Source organism: Scomber scombrus, chromosome 22, assembly GCF_963691925.1.
Source record: "Scomber scombrus chromosome 22, fScoSco1.1, whole genome shotgun sequence".
Classification (NCBI taxonomy): domain Eukaryota; kingdom Metazoa; phylum Chordata; class Actinopteri; order Scombriformes; family Scombridae; genus Scomber; species Scomber scombrus.
In genome coordinates this window covers 15,682,801-15,701,846 of record NC_084991.1, presented here as the reverse complement: position 1 = coordinate 15,701,846, position 19,046 = coordinate 15,682,801, and the positions used below count along the sequence as shown (strand labels likewise).

Here is a 19,046-nt window from a genome sequence, read left to right as displayed (position 1 = left end):
ATTTTGGTTCTGTCTTCTGTCTTTGGGCAGACTTCGCAGCCCAGGAGAGAGGATGAAAGAAGCAGAGGAGGAAAAAGAAAAACGCATCTTGTGAATCAGTAAATGCGCTGATCTAGCATCGGTTTTGGCTAAATGTTGCGCTATAGTTGCCAAATGCAAACTTTTACAAGTAGGCATCCCATCAGGTCTGCATTTTACCAGGCTGGTTGGCAAAAGGTTAGACGGGACCGAGCATGTCTCGTTTCTGCAGTTTGTTTTGGGGTAAAGGAGGATGATGTCAACCAGAGACAGAAAGCTGTCATCCACTCTAAAAGAAGCCTGTGATGCATCGCTCCATCGTTGTCGTGGTTACACACAAATGAACAGCAACATTGGCATCGTGGCTGTGAGCTTTTAGCCCACACATCCAACACAATGCTTTGATTAGAAGACATGCAGCCTCACTCTGAGTCACTGAGGAAACACTGCTGAAGTCACATGGCAGCTAAGAGAAGTTATTGTCTGAAGGGAATGGGGACAAAGTCTAAAACAGCAAACTAATAAAAAAAACCCACATCTTCTTGTCTGTGGTAGTAGTTAAAGATAAGTCATGTGGCTTCCCTTTAAAAAAAAAAAATACCCACAAACCAAAGTGGCTTCTTGGTTTCAAAGTTCACTTTTTTGTCGTTGCTGAAATCATTATAAATCATGTTAATCTTACTTGGCACTTCCACAGAAGCTGGTAGAGGCACAACTATTTGAGAACTGAAATTTACAGAAATTAGTTTCTAAATTTTGCTCCAACTTAATGATAAAGTTCTCGTGATTGTTTTCAGCCACTCTTATTAGAACTCATATGAATACCACGTACATGTGCACAAGGCTTTTCTGCAGCCATTGTCCAGCAGGAATCAACTTCCCATCTACTCTCTCGTTTCCTCCAGTTCTTCTAATAAACCTGATAATAGTATTGTTGTCTCGGCAGGTTTCAACAGGCCTCTAATGTCAACCCCATCAGATCAAAGTACTAAAGTGCATCAATCAGCTGTAACTATAGCAGGAAACTCACCAGGGTCAATAAAAAGACATCACGTGTTACAAGTGTATATGAAGTGTATTGTTGGTGATATAATGGCTGCTATAAAGGAATACTACACTGAAAATCTATCTTTGAAGTGTCAAATACTAACCACTAAACCTATGTGCTAAATTACTGCCTGCTCATGGCTTTGAAGCACCAACTGAAATGGTGTATTTATTGATTTTATTAGTGAGAAGAAGAATGGTGTCACACATTTATTTTTAGATGCTTTGATATGCTTTTTTTGGTTGTGATTAAGATGACCGGATGCTACCAATTTTTCAAACCCATCCTTGAAGTCCACATGGGGGTGATTGTTTTATCCTCAAAAGATCTTTCGTGCCCAGATGCCCGAAGTTCAGTCGCAATCAACTTGGCTGGAAAATTAAATTGACATTTAAATGTATTTATTTGGCAGCAGTAGATGGAGAACCCACAAGTGCCCAGTTTTATTTTTTAATAATGTTCTCTTGGAAGAGGCATGGAACAGATTCTGCCAACCAAATGGAGTTCTGTAACTCGTTCCAAAACCCGAGGGACTGCAGGAAAAGTGCTTAAGTTGACAGTTTTCTCCATAAACCAGCTGTTGCTTCTGCTGTTGCCTCCATTCCGCTCATGAGCACTGTTAATGAGGTCGGTCACGAAACAGTTGAACAGTAGCTGAGCCTGCTGAACGTCAGCGGGCCACATCAGCCTCTAGCTGTCGTCTTTGTAGTAATCAGGAGGACTCCAAATGACCTGGCCTCCTGCCACTGATAAAGCAGCAGACGCAGCCCCTGATTTATTGTATTGAGTTGGCCCAAATAAGCAGACACAGTCCATTACACCGCCGCCAGTAGAGCATAAATTGATCCAATTAGGTTGCCATAGAATGATTGCGGCTCGACATCCAGAAACACGTCAAAAAACACTGAAAGAATGACAGAGGGCAAGTCTGGGTCGTGTTATCTTGAGCAAATGTGTGTCTTTGGAGGGTAGAAGCAGGTGTGTGTGGGTCATTGTTAATTTTTCAATGTGTTTTTCAGCGAGCAGGGATTGTTACATAAATGTTGTGGCTAAACGGGGCTTCCAGCTAATGTGGGCTTGAATCTTTCGCTGCATAAATCTCATCACGCAAGGATAACCCTGAACCAACACGACAAGCCGCGTTCTGAGAAACCTCCCCTCGCACACACAACTAAAACCTTGTAGAACAAGCGAGATTACACAAACAAAACGCAGTGATAGCTGGTGACGTCATGCAATATCTCCACACAATAAGGTCAAAGTGTCCTTGGGGTAACTAGTCTAGTGGAAATATTGTGATATATGGTGATTCACTCGTACATCCTGTTCTGAGTCGTCTGATTTGAAGAAGGCAACGATAGTAGAGACATAAGGTCATCATGTCACACCCCAGAGGAGCGTATGTGTGTTCATGTTGGCCTCTGGTGGGATCAGATGGTGAGTTTTAAGTAAAAATGACTTCACTGAATGGCTCAGACAGTGACAGAGATCAAATTACACTTAAAATACTCAAATCAGTGGTCAGTGCTTTATGTTTGACTTGTGTATTATTTGCTTTGAATGTAAAATGTAGTGAAACGATTAAGGCTGCAACTTATGATTACTATCATAATCAATTTATCTGCTGATTATTTTTTATTATTTCCTACACATCAAAATGATGTCATCCAATGTCTTGTTTTGTCCAACCGGTGCTCTAAAACCCAGAAATATTCAATTTACTAGCACATTTTCACATTTGAGAACCATTTAACAGAGATTTTTTTTACTTCAAATTGATAAATGATTATCATGATGGTTTTAATCAAAGTCATTAACATTTCAGACTGGAATTTAGATTAAACGAGCCAACTGAAGACGCCACTGTGTCCTCTTGAGAAATTGTCACTTTTTTTGACGCTTCACAGACAAAATGAAGAATCGACCAAGTGAGAAAATAATCATCAGATGAATTAATGAAAATAATAGTTAGTTGCAGCCCTCAGATACATCTCCTGATTATACCCCTGCCTCGATGATGCTTGTTTAAATGGATTGTATAGTGCTGAAATGAAAATTAGGTGAATAAATGAAACAATTGATGGAGCAGAAATGTCAAACAATCAGGGGGGAAAACATATTTGCTGCTTTTTTCTGTTGATCGATCATCATGAATAGAATATCTTTGGGTTTTCTGACTGAAAGAAGGAATGAAGAGATTCACCTTTGGCCTTTTTACATTTCTGAATATTTTCAGTGGTACAGACCTGACAATGGAAATGGTCATAAGTTGTTGCTCTCATTGTGTGCAGTCGTTAAATTTCAGTACGTGTTTGGAGCACAGTTTGTGCCTGTGGACTCATCACCGGACACACACAAGCTGATGTCAACTCGCCCCTGAACGTTGCCCCTCTCTATCCCCCTGTATGAATATTCATATGATTTGCATACTAGTTGCACGCTTGACACATTGAAGGTCAGAACAGAGAGATATCACCACTATTCCACATTTTAAATCTGTTGAAATGTGTATTTTTCTGACTGTAATATATTAAACCGTAACTATTTAAAATCTGTACTCATGCACACCTTTGCTCTTCCTCTTGTAACCTTGCCATCACATTAGTGCGATTCACACCTAAAGACTTGGCTCTGCCTTGCGCCGCTTACTTGTACTCAGCATGTATTCACACACAAGCTTCACAAGTGCTTTACTGATAGAGTATTAAAAGTCTGTGGCTGCCAGCGCTCACGGTCATATCCTCCTCCTCCTCCCTCCTCCTCCCTCCTCCTCCCTCCTCCTCCCCTTCTCCTCCCCTTCACACAGGAGCTGTCTGAAGGCCAGGGTTTGGACGGGTTAGGAGAGCAGGCAACAAACGGGAAGACCAGACAGTCTGACATCTGCAGTGGCACGACGGGTGGCAGCATGGTGTCCATAGCAGAATACTACGCTGGGAAGAACGTACTGATCACAGGAGCCACGGGCTTCATGGGGAAAGTGTTGGTGGAGAAGCTGCTGAGGTCCTGCCCCGAGGTGAAAGCCCTCTACCTCCTGGTCAGACCCAAAGCCGGGCAATCCATGCAGCAGAGGGTCAGCGACATGATGAAGTGCAAGGTAAGAAAGTCATTGTGCTTTGTTAAATAATGTTTTTACTTTGTGTTACACGCTGCATTTTTTAACCTTTTATCATCCACTGTGTTTTCCAAGCTGCTACAGATATCAAAAATGACATGAATATGAAAATTGAAGCACTGATAGATTAGACTTTCTTCTTTTTGGGGTCTCAAGGATTAAAGATTAAATCTATTATTTAAATTCATATTATGCTTACTTTATGATTAATTAAAACTGTGCACTTATTATCATATATACAGTGCTAGTATGCCTCAATAAAAAGGTGAAAAAAGCATCTTAAGGGTTAATGATTTAACTCATCGGTTGATTAGCCTCCTATTCGAATCTTCTGCTTTCAAGTGAATCATCAGATTATCTTTTGCTTCAGAACAACACAAGATAAGAACAAGGCCGACCTCGTCTCGTCTCAAAATAGAGATGAGGTGCTCAGAGAAGTTATTTTAGATACCCGGGGTTCCGGATACAGAAGTTATTTTCTTCACGGATGATGTTGCATAAAGGTCTGAATGAGTATAACATTTTCCTAGGCTGAATCATCAGTACATACGATGCTGCATTAGAAAATATCAGGTCATTTGAAAAGTCTAAGGTACCAATCTCGAGTACATAAAAACATAAATAGGCGAGTAATTAAGACTCCCACGGTGCATTTTAGTAGGAAACACTGAGCTTAATTCTCCCTGATAATTGCAAGCGGAGGCTAAAGATTATGCTTTGCAGAAAACTGATAATACAAATTGCTGCTTAAATGAATTCACTTTCAGATGCCAGGTCAATTCTGGATAAATATGGCATCATAACAGCCTGCAACAACAAAGCATTTTGAATTTCTACAGCTGTAATTCACACCTTTTTACAAGCCTCTCAACAGCAGATAAAGCTCACAGTTATCAAAATATTTAGAGCCATCCACCGTGCCCAAGGTAATAGAGGGGGGAAAAAGAGACTTTCTAGGTAAAAAGGTTGAAATGAATCTAACAATAACCATAATATTATCTTCATATTAGCAGGGAGGCTGTGGATATCAGTATCAGACGGGCTTTTGCAGTGGGGGGAACTTTAATAAGTTTACACGTTGTTGGAAGTTGTTGGAAAATGTGTACAAAGAAGAGTAACGACACACATCATGCCGCCTTCTTTCGACATGTAGCCCTTATGATATTACATGTCCAGTCATGTTTCCTGCAGTTTGAATGTGTGCACACTTACAGATCGAACCAGCAGGTGATCGCTGATGAACCATTACAGCCGTCCGTCCAGGTGACGCACATTAGGGCATTTGACTAGCAGGCTGTTGATTCAAATCGGCATTCAAAAACAGGCGTTGTTAAAATTCCCGTTGTACGGTTGTTTATAGAGTTGTAGAAATTTGCCTGTGAAGAATAGCAGCAGCCGCCGTTACCATAGCGAGATTAACTTTATGACCCCAGATGAGTCCAATAGTTCATCTGTGAGCCTGAGGGGAGGTGATGAAGAGAGCCAGAGAGCAAAATGAGGACTCTGATGAAGAATACTAGAAGGTTAACTGAACTAGAAGATATCTCGCTGAACATTTCTAGTACAGGAGGAGGAGGACGTGGAGGAAGTGGATAATGGACACGGAAAGGTTTTCGAGCAGAGAGGAGGTGAGGAGAGGATATAGAGACAGAGACAGTAGAAAGGAAGGAGGAGAGAAGTGCTAGGAGGAGAGAATGAACTCCAAATGTGTGGCGTCAGCTGTATCAGCCTGAGCAGCAAAGTATGACTCAACAAAAACCACCAAACTATGTTGGACTTAATGAGGGTCAACACTCGGTGCGTATTGATGTGCTCAGAAACAGCTGCCGCATGGCTCTGGTTCTGTTCTGTTTCGGCATTGTTGGCCTCAAACTGTCAACGAACCTAAGAGGAAAATCACACTTTCTCTGTATTCCCCTCTTTTTCTTCACCCTGCCTCCCTCTAATCGGATCTATTTTTACCGCTCTCATTGAACCTCGCTACTGCATATATTATTCCACTCACTGCTATGATAGCAGAGGAGCAGCAGCAGCTTGAAACTTGCCCTTTTAATATGATAATAATAAATAATAATACTAATAATGAAATTTGCCTAGTGTGTTTTTCCTATTACTTTCCTCCTGCTCTGTTAATGTGAGTAAAATGTGCTTGGCCGTCCGCGATTCACAGAATACCTTTCACCATGTAATTACTTCACTCTGACACAACAGTAAAAGTTTCACAGCACCCTGTTATTTCTGTATAGCAGAAACTTAGAGTGGTTGACAGAGAGGAACAAGCAGGCTGATTCAAAGACTCTTCAATGCACGTTCAATGTCCTGCTGTGGCCTTTTTAAGGAAAAAGTGAATCAGTGATTATCAAACAGTTCCTCTTTTATGTATTTAATGAACAATACGGGGCTACTCTTTACACGTGGGAAAGTGAGAAAAACAAAGTGCAAAAACACAAACCTGCAAAAGAAACATACTATATTAACTGGTTTACAGGTACAAAGCTCTCCCTCTGTTATAGATTAACAAATATGTTTTTAAAAAACAAAAAAAAACTTTAAAGAACTAAAAGTTTTAACTCATGTCAGTCCAATTGAACCAGAAAACTTGGCATTTAACGACTTCTTCACAATCTTTTCTACACCAAAATGTATATCCATTTCCACAAATTTATATCCATCCAAGTGCCTGTCAAGTAGAGACAGTTAATAATTTGCTTTGCTGAAAATTAGCCTCCATAATTCAGAACTGAAACTAATTATGTTTTATTTATGTTTAGTCTAAAGATTAATTATTTTAGGCTGTAAAATATACAGTATATATCAAAAAAAGCAGCAAATTATCACAATTCAGAGGCTACAACTAGTGAATGTTTGGTGTTTTTGCTTTTAAATGAACAATTTAAATGATTCTGTCGATCAACTCATTAACTTTATGATTTAACTAATTGGTTTAGCTCTAATATAATTTAGGTGAGATATACAATCAAATCTGATTGTTTCAGGTTTAGAGAAAGAATATTTGCAAGGTAAGATTTAGTGTGAAAACCCAGGCGGAGAACATTAAGTTTACCTACTGTATAACAGCAGGCTTACAGTTAAACTACTTCTATATTTACATAGGATGGAAGCTCACAGTGTGCACATCACTTCCAACTTACCTGCATTTGCTCTAATTGTTTAAGAACAATGGAAGTGTGGAAACGGTGAACACATTGTCGAGCGCAGTGTGGAAGATAATAATACCAGTAACAATGTTGAAATAGAAGTCAAATCTGACTTATATCATGAGTGATATAACACTCAGCTAATCATATAAGTACTGCTCATGGTTTCAATTCCCTACTTTAGTTGTTTTTATTTCGAGATGAGTGTGCACTATAATTCAATACAACTTCATCTAATTATTATCTAATGATTAACAAATCCATCCTCTAACCCCACGTTCAAAGAACCAAATTATCTAGATGAGAATTGAGGATAAATTTTAGCCTGATGACCTGTTCGTGTGGTGTAAAGGGACTTATTGATAATCCCGATGAAGCCAAAACAGGACAAAAGGTGACATCAACATCAGCTCTGCATCCCACTGCGGTCGCATGTAGACGAGTAAAAATCAGTAATCAACTCACTTCATCTTCACAAATACCATCATATCATTTATCATTCAATAGTGTTGGTCGTATCTCCCCCTCAACAATTTTCCATTGAATTTGTCAATCTAATATTGTCTGCTATCAGGACAACGCTTGATGCTCTGCCAAGTGCAGACTCACTGATGCTCGGGCCGCGTTCAGAAGTGATGTCATTAAATTTCCATGACCAAGCCTCAAGTACCAATTGGTATTCATGCCAGTGTTTTTGCTCCAGTATTAATCTGTTCAGAAGAAGGATAATTCAAGAAGGAGGGACAGCAGGTTTTGTCTCTCGAGTAGCTTCTCCTCACCTCCTTCAAGCCGGGCCGTTATCTGCCTTACCACCTGTTGCTAGGTAACGACCAGATCTGTCCATGGTGTTTTTCAAAGGATGCAATCAGGGGAGCTGCCCCGAGCAGGAAAAGGACAAACCGATAGGAATCTCATTGTGTCTGTGCATCTCCACTGTACTGACTTTGACATTTAATCTGAGTCTGTCTGTGCGGAGGCTACTTTTTGATTCAGTGGAAATGTTTAGATGCCTGCAGCCCTTGCCGCGGTGCCAGGCACTCAATGGCATGTCAGGCACTTGATACAAGTAGGCTTCTGGGTACACAGAGCCTCTCTCCTGCTCCTTGGCTTGCTTTTCCCGCCCACTAGCTGACTGTTGATCCCAGTAACAGTCTTGTGTTCAACGTCTGAGCCTGTGCAGCATCTTCAAAGCTCGGACTGCAAGAGATGGGCTCAAGTGTCGTGCGGAGAGGTGGGAGGTGGAATGCTTTGGGTAGGAGGGAGATCTTGTTGAATTTTGCCTTCAAGGCAGGATGCTGCACCGGGTGTAGATGCTCAGTATTACTGTAGAATAAGTATTGATTATTGCTTTAAAAGCTACTCAGTAATCATTGTGGGAGCTGAAACACAGATGGCTGTAAATAATGCTGAATATTGTGTTTGTGTAGCTGGAGGCTCTTTAGCAAAGGGTCACATCATTAGCTTATCAACAAGAAATGTATCCTCAATAATAATTTATCATAAAAAAGTACAACATATTATCAACATATTATCATTGAAGAACATAATGGAACAAATCTGTGAACATTAAAGTAACTAATACACACAAGTTAGACCAATAAACTCTGGTTGCAACAATGAGTTGACTTTAATCGATTAGTCGTTTGACAGAGAATTCACAATTTTCAAGTACAAGTAATTGTTTGTTCTTTTTTAAGAACAAAAATGATGAACATTTGCTGGATCCAGCTTCTCCAGTTAGATTTGCTGCTTATTTCTGTTTTTATATAATTGTAAACTGAATAGATAGAATCAGACTTGGGCTTTGGGAAACTGTGATGGGCATCTTGTACTATTTTCTGTAACTTTTTAAGCCAAACAACGTATCAATACATCGAGAAAGTAATTTGCAAAAAAGATGAAAATGACAATAATTGTTAGTTGCATCCCTGCAAAACATGATTATAACAAAAAAGGGGCATGTTTACATGATCAATGCTGCCTCAACATCTGCTGATTCCAGCTTTTTTGAATGTGAGGATTAGCTGATTCTTTTTATAATTTTATAATCACTGATATAGACCGTGAAATTAGGTTATGACCTCAAATATAGCAAGTAGGTGAACCTTTTCCATTGAGATTTTCTTCTCATAGATACAACAAAATGCTCACTTTGGGTTCTTGGAAATTGTTATGATTGCAGCCTTAAGAAAGGATACTTCTGCCCAGATGTTGCCACTCCTAACAAAGGTGGCAAATTGAAGAGGGTTCTTATTTGCTGTCCGCGCATCATCAAACACTTTGCTTCCACCCTCAGCCGTCTCCTTTCACAGCACTCTGTTTGAACTAAGCCAAGCTGTTTTACTTTGTGTTTCTAATGTACCATCATTGGTTGCCAGTTAGCGAATTTGAATAAGTGTTTGCTCAGCGTATTTGTTTAAACATGTCATTGAGCTGGCTTCAGCTGCAGAGAGCAGGTCAAATGTTGAACAAGTTGCCTATTGATCAGATGTTGTGTTTGCTGTTTTGGCAAATAAGAGTCGGCTCCACTGTGGTTTTTACTGGACAGCTATAGACCATTTTTATGTTTTTGTTTTTAAATGATATTCATTGAACTCGCAGCACATAACAAAACATGTAAAAAGGACATTTAATAAATATAATTTCAAATATCTAAAAATTCTAAAGATTATGAATTTGCATCATTTGCAGTTCAACCGTTTTGGGTTTTTTTTTTTACTTCTGCCTTTCTCATCTTGCTTCATTGTTGTGGCCAACATTGTTTTGGTGTTCTTCCTTCCTGGACACACCCTTCACTGATTCATCTTCTGCTTTGACTCTAAGACTGTGAGATGTCTACTGATTACTGTGTTTAAACATGCACTAACCCCAGCTCTCCTCACCTGTGTCGTTGACGTCCTATTAAGCAGTTACGCTTCATACTGAACATGCCTGAAATACCTTCACAGTATACCTAACACAGTTCATCTGAAGCTATGTCATTGTGCTGTCACGCTGATGCAAAAGAAAATAAGCCCCACCTGTGTTTTTTTATCTTTTTATAGCGGTTTGGTATGAGTTTTTTTTTTAAAAAGCACATGTTCATGAATGTGCTCATTGAAAAGAGCCAGAACCTGAAAATTTACCGGCATATATCATGCTGAGTATAATCACACTAAAAAATAACATTGTGGCGAGCTCTGACACCGAAGAATTATCACTTCCTTAGAAACGGATGCTGTCAGTATCTTGATGAAAGTGCAGGAGTTGATCTTTTGGTTTGGCAGCCACTTCTAAATTGAGCAGTGTCTCCCTTTCTTTTTTTCTGCTAAAGATCATGCGTGTTTGTAAGAGGTTTTAGTATTGCAGCTAAATTATTGATAGTAGTGCATCTTAGAGCCACATGAATGCACAGTAATGTCAGAAAAAGGAGGTTTCTGCAGTTGTTGCTGGTTAAAATCGACACGACACACATTATTCCTTCTTCCACATTATTATAGATCATTTAGCTCCCTGCTCTGTGATTTTCAGTCCTTTGCCTATTATCGCACTCTGATCCAACATGACTACATCGTTGTATTGATTTCCTCTTGTGTGCATCCAGAGCCAGGTGATCTTTTTAAACTGTATAAATATTCAGGATGTATTGATTACTGCTGGCCCCTAACAAGCAGCTCTGCGTTTCCACCTGTGGAGCTGATGAAATTCCAGCCTGAATTGTTAATGCCAGCTGTCAGCAAGGGCACACCTGAAGCATCTCCCTCGTAATCCCGCAGCGAGGACAGACTATTCTTAACTTGCTCTGCTGACTGTGCATTTATGATTTCAGGCAGTTAATGTGTGCATTGTGCAAGGCGGCGTGTCTAAGGCGTGTCAAGCTCTGTTAAAACAGCAACTTTCAGGGATGAGAGTGAGCGGGGGGGGGGGGGTGACTTGCAGCATTTTGCTGTGCTCAGACAGGGACTCTGAGGAAAAGAGGTTGTTGCTGCCAGCCAGACTAGACATTTGCGGCTCATCTGCAGTTGGTTGGCATGCGATGCAGCAGGCAAGCAGGCTCAGAGGCAACCAATAGCCCAACAATATGTCCCCAGAGAGAGGGACAAGGGGGAACCAATGCTTTTGCGTATAATTAGCCTGCAAATTAACTCCGGTTTATGAAACAAATTAGCACATTAAACGTCGCTGGTGAAGTCATTAAGGCATTGCAGACATGCGTGGTGAGTAACTCTGTTCTTTCAGGGGACTGTTGCAGCCCAGCTCAGTGTCTCTGGAGTGTGTGGAGCGTCTGCCTGCCATCTTTCTCTCTTTCCCCACATCCATATGGTTCCAATGATATGTGAGATGTGTGATGTAATGGTGTTTATCACATTACTGCAGCCACATTGCCCTAATAATCAAGATTATAATGAAAAACCACTTAACATATTCAGTATTCTTCTATACCTACATTGTCAATCTTCATAATAATGTACAGAAAATCGTACTTCTATTCTTCTGAAATATTCATTTTTTCCATTTAATATTCACTCTTCTGAATCTGTGCTGCGTCAGGTATGCTTGAGTCTCAGTATCTGTGAAGACTGTCCCCTTCATGAGCCATTTCCAATAGGGGGAAAAGAGCACTGGACCAACTGTGGAGCCCTTGGGAACACCAAATTGTAGTTTCAATAAAGCACGACCAAACCTTTTAAAGGGCAGAGCAACTTTTTCTTTTGATATTGTGTTATTGGATTTGATTTATGGTCAATACTGCTCTTTTAGTTGTGTGTGTTTTTATGTTTGTGCGGCGTGTGTGGGTGTTATTGATCAGGTCAAGATATATGAATCCTCGCCTCGCTTCCAAATACAGGCTAAAAGTAAAGAGAGACTTCGGGTCTGGTGACAGGACAGATGAGAAGCTACTCTCCATATCAAGAGAGGATCGTGTTCATCAAGATTACAACCTGCAGCAGCTTTGTCTTCAGATAAAGTCTGAAACCAATCTGATACGGAGAGTCTTTTTCCATCGTGTTACCTTTAGGACATGATGTTCTTATTAGGGCTCAAGGAAGAAGTAGTTTGACACTTGCTGGTGGGTGAACAGCTCTGTGTGTTTGCTGAAATACCACATGGTTCTCTGTGGTTGCAGCAGACAAGATTTTATCAGTTTTTTGTTTATTCTCCAGTTTGATGGCTGCAGCGCGTTACGCTATGGCATTTTATTTTCACCCCTTCGTAGCTTTGTTCAAAGGGCCTGATGTACACTTGATAGAAGAACCAGAATACTTTAGGGCCCATTGATTGTCTTCATAACTCCAGATGATGAACATAACTAGCAATGCTAAAGGTTTAAGTCAAACTTCAGTCTCAGTAATGAGGACTTGAGAATTGACTGGGACTTGACTTGAAAACAAAACAACAGACTGTTAAAATTCCCTGAAAGTGAAAAATGACATCAGGAAGGCCTTGCACAATCACAATGTTTGCATATTTGATTGTTAGACCCTCTGCATTGAGAGGTCTTGGTGTCGGTTATTTAAAAATACATCAATTTCAGACACATTTTTAAGGAACATTGACTTATGGTGTGTTATTTGTTGGTCCACACTTGGTGACCTTGATGGACTCGACACTTAACTCTGGCTCCTCTCAGATAACTTAAAGTGGGCACAATCAATATTTTTGATATAATATTTTTTATGAACAACCAGACCAGAGCAAATATTGAGAACAAATATTTAACTTGCATTCAACAGGTAGACAGACACATGACTCCAAATGAATGCCAATGTTGCTAGATGTCTATATAGGCAACTGTTTCTAACAATTTCTCCATATCAACTTTAAATAGCGATGATGTTGACAGCTTGTTTTTGCTGCCCTCAAGTGTCCAAAAAATCAGTTATTGCAGTTTTAAGGTTATTTGAAAACGTCTCTGGCTGCCTGTCTCCGCATCATGATCGATGAAGCAAATTGCTGATTTCACCTTCAGTTCAAATTAATTCTTTGTGGCGTTTTTATGGGAGCACAAAAGCCTATAGGCACATCATAAAGAAAGATCTCATTTCTGTCCGTTCAGTCTTGGACGGTAATAAAACTCTCCTTGGCTCAGCATGAGGTCACTGTCTGAAAGGCTGGAATGCGATGCCACCGGCATACCGAATGCCAAGCCCAGAAATTCTCCATTTGCTGTCACTGTAAACCTTATTACTCTGCTCATATTGATCTTCTCAATTGAGTTGTGTACAGTGATAGGCCCAGAGCCAGACATGAAAAAACCTCCATTTTCATTAGTTTGCTTGGATGAGCTGTCCCCTGCAATCCTCGATCACTCCCCCTAAGCTCTAAAGAACCTGTGGGATTTGGGTTTGAGAGACTAAACGGACCATTCGTGAAATATAACGCTGCTCTGAGAAAGTGTTTAAGATAAACCAGCACACATTTAAATCAAGGTGAGGGCTTTTTAATTTGGCCCTTCTCTCCCTCAAAAAGAACTGTAAAGGTTTATTTGGCATCCAGTGCATTATCAAGACTCAGTATTTCAAAGGTAATTACTATTAAATCAATGTTTCAGCTTGCAGAGAGTTTCCAGCTCACAGTGTTAAAGGTTTGGGGAATTTACTGAGTAGCAATGTTGAAATGTGTGGAGAGACAGGCTGGATAAAATCTGTTTTAATACCACTGGGGGGATGCAAGGACAGGGATGGATTTAAGACAGGGTGAAGAAGACCCTGTTTCTTCTTAATATGCTGACAGCCCCAGGGGTTACTGCTTTCTGTCTACTCCCTAGGCTTAGTATCTCATCCTCAGTGTGGGGCCTTGTCAGTTCAGCAGATGGGAAAGAGAACAGCGCGCAGGTATCTGAGAAATAATGATGGCTGCCCACATCCTCCATTATGAAGAGCCTTTTGTGCGAATACTCAGTGCTGGAGGAGTTTCGGTCACTAATATCTTACGCAAAACCTAACATTTTTTCTCCATTTGTCAGTAATCCTACATATGTCCTATTATTTGACTAATTTAGATAGTGCATGTCAGGAAATGGAGGTCAGTACTGAGGGTGCAGCTGTTAATTGCTTCTGTCTGACACACTTTGGTAAACCTTCCCTGGCTACAATACATTTTCCGGCCTTTTTCGTCTTCTGATTGGCGATGTCTGGTTCTCTAAACAGCTAAATAACCAACAATGGCAGACAGAAGCTACGATTCAGACTTGTAGAGACGCTACAAAGGAACAAAAAAAGAGAGAAATTTCCAAGAATCTACCACGAAACAATTTCTGTGTACACGTCTGAATATTTGGAATAGGCACACTCAAAGGCAGGATGAAAAGACTGCCGTCATAGAAAGGAGCGTGAGACAATAATTGTTAAAGTGGGGTAAAGACAGTTCCTCCTTGAAGGTATTTGTGGTGGTCCGCTCTTTGAAAAGTGACAAAATAGATGTGTGAAGAAGTAAAACTGCTCAAAGTCACAAATAATTATCGGATGCAGCCCCTTCAACAAGCACTTAATTTGAAATATTCTGTCCCCTTAAGAGTTTGGAGTCTACAGCTTTGACAAGCAATTTCTAAAAGGCGTTATGCTACACCTCTGAAAGTGTGAAGAGCTTGACTTTCATAAGTTCTGCCCTACTGTGACTCACCATACATGAGGACCTCCTCCAAAAGATTACTCAGAGGTGACATTATGGTACCATAACCTTCTGATAATGCTAAAAAAAGAAGAAGATGTGCCTCTTCTACTCTTTCTTTCTCTTTCCATGACTCCTTTGCTCCAGGGAATAAGTCTGCATGAAGGGGATTGTGAAAAGAGTGGTCCCCAGTTAAAGGGCAGTTAGTGAGAAGAGAGGCTGTTTAAATGGCATCTCGGATTGCTGGTCTGAAAGGAAAGTGCCATTAGTGTTTGGTTTCTGTGAAAGTCCACAGAGCGGCTGCTTCAAGCACTCTTGATGGATGATTTACTGCCCTCAAGGTCTTGAAAGTGGCAGTGTCCTGTGCAGAGAGAGAGGACAAATGGTGGCCACATGTGCAAGACACCTTAACCACTCCAAATGAAAAGTCATTCACGGAACTTGACCTTTGCTTCTTCAAGATTATATTTAAAGTTTGATTTCATTGACTGACCACACAGCCATTCCTAGTTACACTTCAGGAATGGCTGTGGTGGTGTTTTCACCCTCGCAGAACATTGAGGAAATGCAAACTGATGGACTATTGTCTTCCTGTACAAGGCAGTTTTGCTCACTGATGCCGTGGGTTGGGAGGGGGGGGTGCGCTGGTAAATGCGAGCAGTGGAAGGCTGGCACAAGACCACTTCTGAACCAAAGAGTCTTTTTACAAAAGAACGCCACAGTCCCACAATGTCATTCTCTCCGTTCACCCTTAACAAAGAGCGCAGTGAAGCCCACATTGTGCGCCCTCATTCACCCCCTCTGACCCTGATGCACTCTTTCTGTGGCTTTCTTTAATTTAACTTCGGCTTACAGTTGCTTCACAAATATCTTTTTGGCTCAGTGCACACTCATACTACTATTTTAGTGTGAGTAGCAGTCTTGCATTGAGAGTGTACACTTGTTGTGTGTTGTTTAATTTTTATCTTTCATGTGTACAGTAAGTGCTAGCTCTGAATAGCTACCTACAGTAGCCGTGTTGATAAGATTGAAGTGAGCAGGTGGGAAAGAAATGAAAAGCCACTTGCTCAGAGCTGCACGTGTAGCATCGTCAACCTCAGAGCAAAAAATATAAAGGCAAAAAGCCCAAATTCTGACTTTAAGCAAATATCTTTAAGGTCAAATTTAAGGCTATGTAAGCTGTTTAGCTACAACACTAACATGTTGCTGATTTTTGGTTTAAAACCCATTTTACGTGGCCTATAAATTGCTAAATTGATGCTATTGGGTAAAATGCAGCTGAACTTCTCGAATTTTGGTCATGCTGGGAATAAACGGAGGCTTTTGAAATCCTGTGCTAACCTCAACAGCTTTAAAGTGACACCACAGGAAACTTTTCTAGAGCTAGATATTAAAATTGGACTGGCTCAACTAACATGAGGGAAAGTTTGCACCGTGCAGTAGCATTTTGCAAGAAACTATCGGATACCAACACTTGCATACCCTCGGTCATGGCAGGTATGAAATCATCTCTCGCATTGAGTCTGCAGTATTTTTCATAATAGTAACTCCATGACAACACCGAGCGGTTTCCTCGAAGCATGAAAAAGAACCATTATTATTGTGGTGACAATTTCCTGCTCAGTGAAACCAGCTCTGACTGTTGCAGTGTTGAGGTTCTTCCATCTGCTGTTTCTGGTGGTGAATTTCTGAAAGGGTTTTTTTTTTTTGTCTCAGTAGCTGTTTTAAACTTTGTGAATGAGAGTTTTAAACCAGAGTGATGTGTGGCATTGAATGGATTTCTTCATGAACAGCTTTCTTTTTGCTATTTTGGTGTCTTTGACCTGGTTGGTGATGCTGACGGTGTTCTGCCTAATGCACTCTTTTTACCGGACATGTCCCCCCGACACATACAGCATGTTACAAGTAGAGTTGGTTTTCAGGTTAAACTCAAAGACTTCCTAGTCATATTACCCACAAGGGTTTTGTGGGTGATGGGCCGCTGCCAAAATCTGGGTGGTTTGTTTATGTTGCCAAGCAACACACTCTCAAGAGGAAGTTGAGTTGAGGTCATAACATGACTTCAACAGCTCTGTGAATCATACAGTAAAGGGGGAAAATTTGCACTTTAAAACACACACCGGTTTGGTATTGATGGAAGGATTTTTGTGAGAAAGCTGCACAGTGAAGCTCTTCTACTACTGCCACTCTCTGCACAGTCAGACTGCTTCTGCCAGCTGTTGGCCTAAAGCAGAGGGAGGGTAAACACTAATAGTTTTGCATTATGTAATAATAGCAGTGCTACACTATCAGGTGCAAAAAAATCGCATGCACACCTCCACCTTCCCCAGTTGGCAATGTTTCTGGGTTATGACATTACATACTGTATATCAGAAGTTGTCCCTAATATGGGCAACGGAGGGTATTTGGAGAAGAGCAGGATAGAATCACAGAGCCGAAGACTGATGGGGATACAGATCATGAACATAAACAGCTGTTTGAAGCTGTTTAATTCAACATCTGTCCTCTTCAGCAAGTGTGTTCTGCTTACTAGGACAGCTGACACACAGATACACACAGCAGTAATTTCATAACAGAGAAGGCACGCCTCTGATCCCAATCCCCTCTCTTCCCGTCTCTCACTCGCCCCATTTTTTTTTTCTTTATCTGTTTCTATCTATGTCAGCTGTGTTTGTGGCAAAGCAGCACTACTTTGTGTAGCTCCTGATTTGAACTCTGTGATGATATGACATCTAATTGACTTTCTCAGCAGCTCCCCGAGGGAACAAAACTGAACAAAACAGTTGTTTTATGTACAGTCCTGCAGCAACTCTGATGCAGCACTCAGCAGGGTGCCTCGGGGGTGTCACGCAGCAATGTGAGACATGAGCCGGTACGGTAAATCTAGACATGAGTTCACTTAATCCCCCTCCATGCTGGAATGTCATCTGCAGCCCACAGTGAGCAAACAGCAGTGTAAACAGGTGGAACAATATTACACAAGCTGGCCTCTGTGTCGGATTACACGTGCTGAACATTTAGCTCATGAGTGTACATTGCTGCACACATTTCATCATAATCAGCGAAGCGGTTTATAGCATCTTGAAAATTAGATGATGTATGTCAAAGGTTTCATACGGATATAATACATTTGTTATATGTTAGGACATTGTTAAGTTCAGTAGATTCTTGTTTTTTTACTGTTCGTCAAATGAAACAACCAATTCAATCTGAAGACATCAGATATTGTGAAAATATTATAGACATTCTTCTTTTGTTTCTAAAAGTTTTACAATTGAAAGAATAATCACTCGTTGCAGCACCTATTGTTCACTACCAAAAACTTTCCTCATGCTTTTCTTCTCAAACTATTCAACAAAGGGACAGATGTTCAATATTACATCCTCTAGATGTACAGTATGTTTGGTATGTGCTGATAGTGTTGTGTATACAACTGGGAGTGCATTTCTTGAATTTGGGAGAGGTGGGGGCATCTTTCTGGGCGGACTTGCTGACCTGTGTGTGTGTGTGTGTGTGTGTGTGTGTGTGTGTGTGTGTGTGTGTGTGTGTGTGTGTGTGTGTGTGTGTGTGTGTGTGTGTGTGTGTGTGTGTGTGTGTGTGTGTGTGTGTGTGTGTGTGTGTGTGTGTGTGTGTGTGTGTGTGTGTGTGTGTGTGTGTGTGTGTGTGTGTGTGTGTGTGTTTCAGGTATTCCTTACATTGTGGGGACATACATCTGTTAACACAGTGATTTTGTGGGGACTTGCCACCCTTATGAGGACAAACAGCAAGCTCCTTTATCATAAATCATCAATTTTGAGGTGAAGACTTAAAGTTTAGGTGAGTTTAGGGTTATTTTAAGGTTAGGGCAAGTAGTGGTTGTGGTTATGGTTAGAATAAGCAGAATACAGGAAATGAACATAAGTCAGTGGTAGTGTGTGTTCGCCTGAACCGCAGGTGCAACCCTCCGTCACAGCCTAAGTGGCCCAAGAAGCCATCATTTTAAAGTACAGATATTGGCACAGTCGTATTTCCTTTGAACCGAGTGAATTAAAATGCAGCCAATTGGCACAGACTCTGCTTTAATGAAGATTTTGATCAATATGTGTTTGTCATTAATTGACTTATTGTCATTCGAACAAAT

At 40.7% G+C, this 19,046-nt stretch overlaps 1 protein-coding gene across 1 annotated transcript in view; it reads left to right on the top strand.

The window, feature by feature from the left end:
- Window positions 1–19,046, top strand: part of si:dkey-97m3.1 (fatty acyl-CoA reductase 1) — a 55,386-nt gene that overhangs the window by 18,512 nt on the left and 17,828 nt on the right. The window contains exon 2 of the mRNA XM_062443694.1: window positions 3,873–4,160. Coding sequence (XP_062299678.1) covers window positions 3,873–4,160 — 288 coding nt within the window. The remainder of the gene's footprint in view (window positions 1–3,872; window positions 4,161–19,046) is intronic.